The 2,106-nt window shown below is 38.2% G+C and overlaps 1 protein-coding gene across 1 annotated transcript; it reads left to right on the plus strand.

Annotated features, from left to right (window-relative positions):
* The first annotated feature begins 1,126 nt into the window (after positions 1 to 1,126).
* Positions 1,127 to 1,708, plus strand: LOC135213912 (uncharacterized). Its single transcript, XM_064248006.1, has one exon. It carries the CDS (start codon positions 1,127 to 1,129, stop codon positions 1,706 to 1,708), a length of 582 nt encoding a protein of 193 aa, XP_064104076.1.
* Positions 1,709 to 2,106: the final 398 nt, after the last annotated feature.

Raw genomic sequence — 2,106 nt, forward strand, 5'->3', positions numbered from 1 at the left:
TATCTCGCATAAACCCCCGCATAAAAAACAAAAATTCTCGTTGGAAATGTGGACTGTACCAACGATTTTTCATTTGGTTACAAAATCCCTGCAGAGGAAGGCGCTGCATTTCTCATGCGGTCTGAGTAATGCTTTGGAAAAAAAAAAGTACTTAATGCTTTTGTCGCCTTGAAATTTTTCAGTCGCAACGCGAGACTTATCGCACGTTTGTGTGGAGAGCGTTTGTTTAATGGTGCGGAGTAATTTCGCATTCCCTAGACTATGGAGGCGTAAGGAAAAGAATTGTTACGTTCTTTTGTTGAGCCGTGAAAAGGAGTGTAATAAGTTTAGCAAATAGCTCTGTTAGGTTGGTTTTTTGCAATCATACAAAAAAAATTTCTGCATTTCCCCTGACCTCCTCTTGCTTCTTTCAAATGGACACCAATTTCTTTGGAGGTTTGAATGTGGTGGCCTTGTTCCTTATGAATAGGGTTCATCTTCTGAATAGTAATAGAAAAATGCTGGTTGTTAGTTCCATGCTATACCAGTCCTAGAATTTCTTGTGACAAAAACTAATAAAAAGAAGTCGTCTTAGGGTATCCGTTACATCGAGGGCCTTACAGAATCGTCAGAGGGTAAAATCATATTCTGCTTGATCACTAACATTGCTACAGATACTGTAAAGCAACAGTCTCTCTCTCTCTCTCTCTCTCTCTCTCTCTCTCTCTCTCTCTCTCTCTCTCTCTCTCACACACACACACACACACACACACACACACACATCCTTACTTCTAGAAGTACCATATCCCATTTCGAAATCTGTTTGCCATATACGGAAGTACCATATACCAAAGACGAAGTCTCTCTCTCTCTCTCTCTCTCTCTCTCTCTCTCTCTCTCTCTCTCTCTCATATGCCCTTCGTAGCAATATGAGATTCGCTCAGGGCCGTTTCTAGGCACAGGCGACACAGGCGGTCGCCTGGGGCTCCATTTGCTTGGGGGGCGCCAAATAGCCATCCAAAATTAATATATAAATAAATGAGAGAAGTATTATTTTTACGTGAATAATTCAAATTAATAAGTACAAGTGTAAACGCGAAAATAAATGAATAATGCCCAGACATCTGCCAAAGAGATATGTGAGGAGATGAATGTGGAAGCTGCTCTAAAGCAGAAAAGACTCAGAACTACTAAAAGGCAGTTTTTCTATGAGGCCCCTGATGAACCTATTACCGATGCCTTGAAAAAAATGGAGTTTTCATTTTTCAATGTAGTTGTGGATATGGCCATTGAATCTCTGAGAGAGAGAACTGGAATGATGAGTGATGTTGCAAAGAAATTCAGTGTTCTCATAAACTTCTCTGACCTGACATCTAGTGAGCTAGAAAAGCAGGGAAAAGATTTGTGTAATACACTCACATCTGGGGATCATTCTGATTTAAATTATGATGAACTGATTGTAGAGATGCAGTCATTTCCAAAACAATGGCCAAAACAAAATATTGCAACATTAGACCTTGTTTTTCTGGAGGAGAAAGGCCTGAAAGAGATCTATCCAAACATGTGGGTGGCATTAAGAATTGCTGTCACTACACCTGTGACTGTGGCATCTGCAGAGAGAAGCTTCTCTAAACTTAAGCTCATTAAAACATATTTATGGTCTACTATGTCACAGGAGCGCCTAAAGAGGCTGGCAATAATTAGTTTTAATAGAGAAATATCCAAATAGATTTCGTATGATGACACTATAGATGATTTTGCTGCAAGAAAGTCAAGAAGAGTCAGGTTTTAAATATGAAAAATCAGTGAAGAAAACTTATATATAATAGTTTTAGCATAGCCCTCGACATATATGCATTGAGTTCTATGGTTTTAGATTGGCAAGATTACCCTTTTCATTTATCTGAGGTAGGATTTGCAATAAAAATGTATAATGGTGTTATTCTATTAAAATTTACAGAAATAGTTTGTATACTTTTGAGTCTATACTTTTCCTTGTTGTGTATACATATACGTGAAGATGATTTATTAATAAAGTATGTTTTGTTGTGGAACTTGAGATGCTAGTTGTGTTCGAAATTGTTTATGTTATTATTTCCAGCCTGGAGGAAAGGGGGCCGCCATAAC

Source organism: Macrobrachium nipponense, chromosome 43, assembly GCF_015104395.2.
Source record: "Macrobrachium nipponense isolate FS-2020 chromosome 43, ASM1510439v2, whole genome shotgun sequence".
NCBI classification, from domain to species: Eukaryota; Metazoa; Arthropoda; class Malacostraca; order Decapoda; family Palaemonidae; genus Macrobrachium; species Macrobrachium nipponense.

Excerpts from the sequence above, each read along its gene's own strand:
- LOC135213912 (XM_064248006.1), top strand. The coding sequence starts at position 1,127 with ATGAATGTGGAAGCTGCTCTAAAGCAGAAAAGACTCAGAACTACTAAA.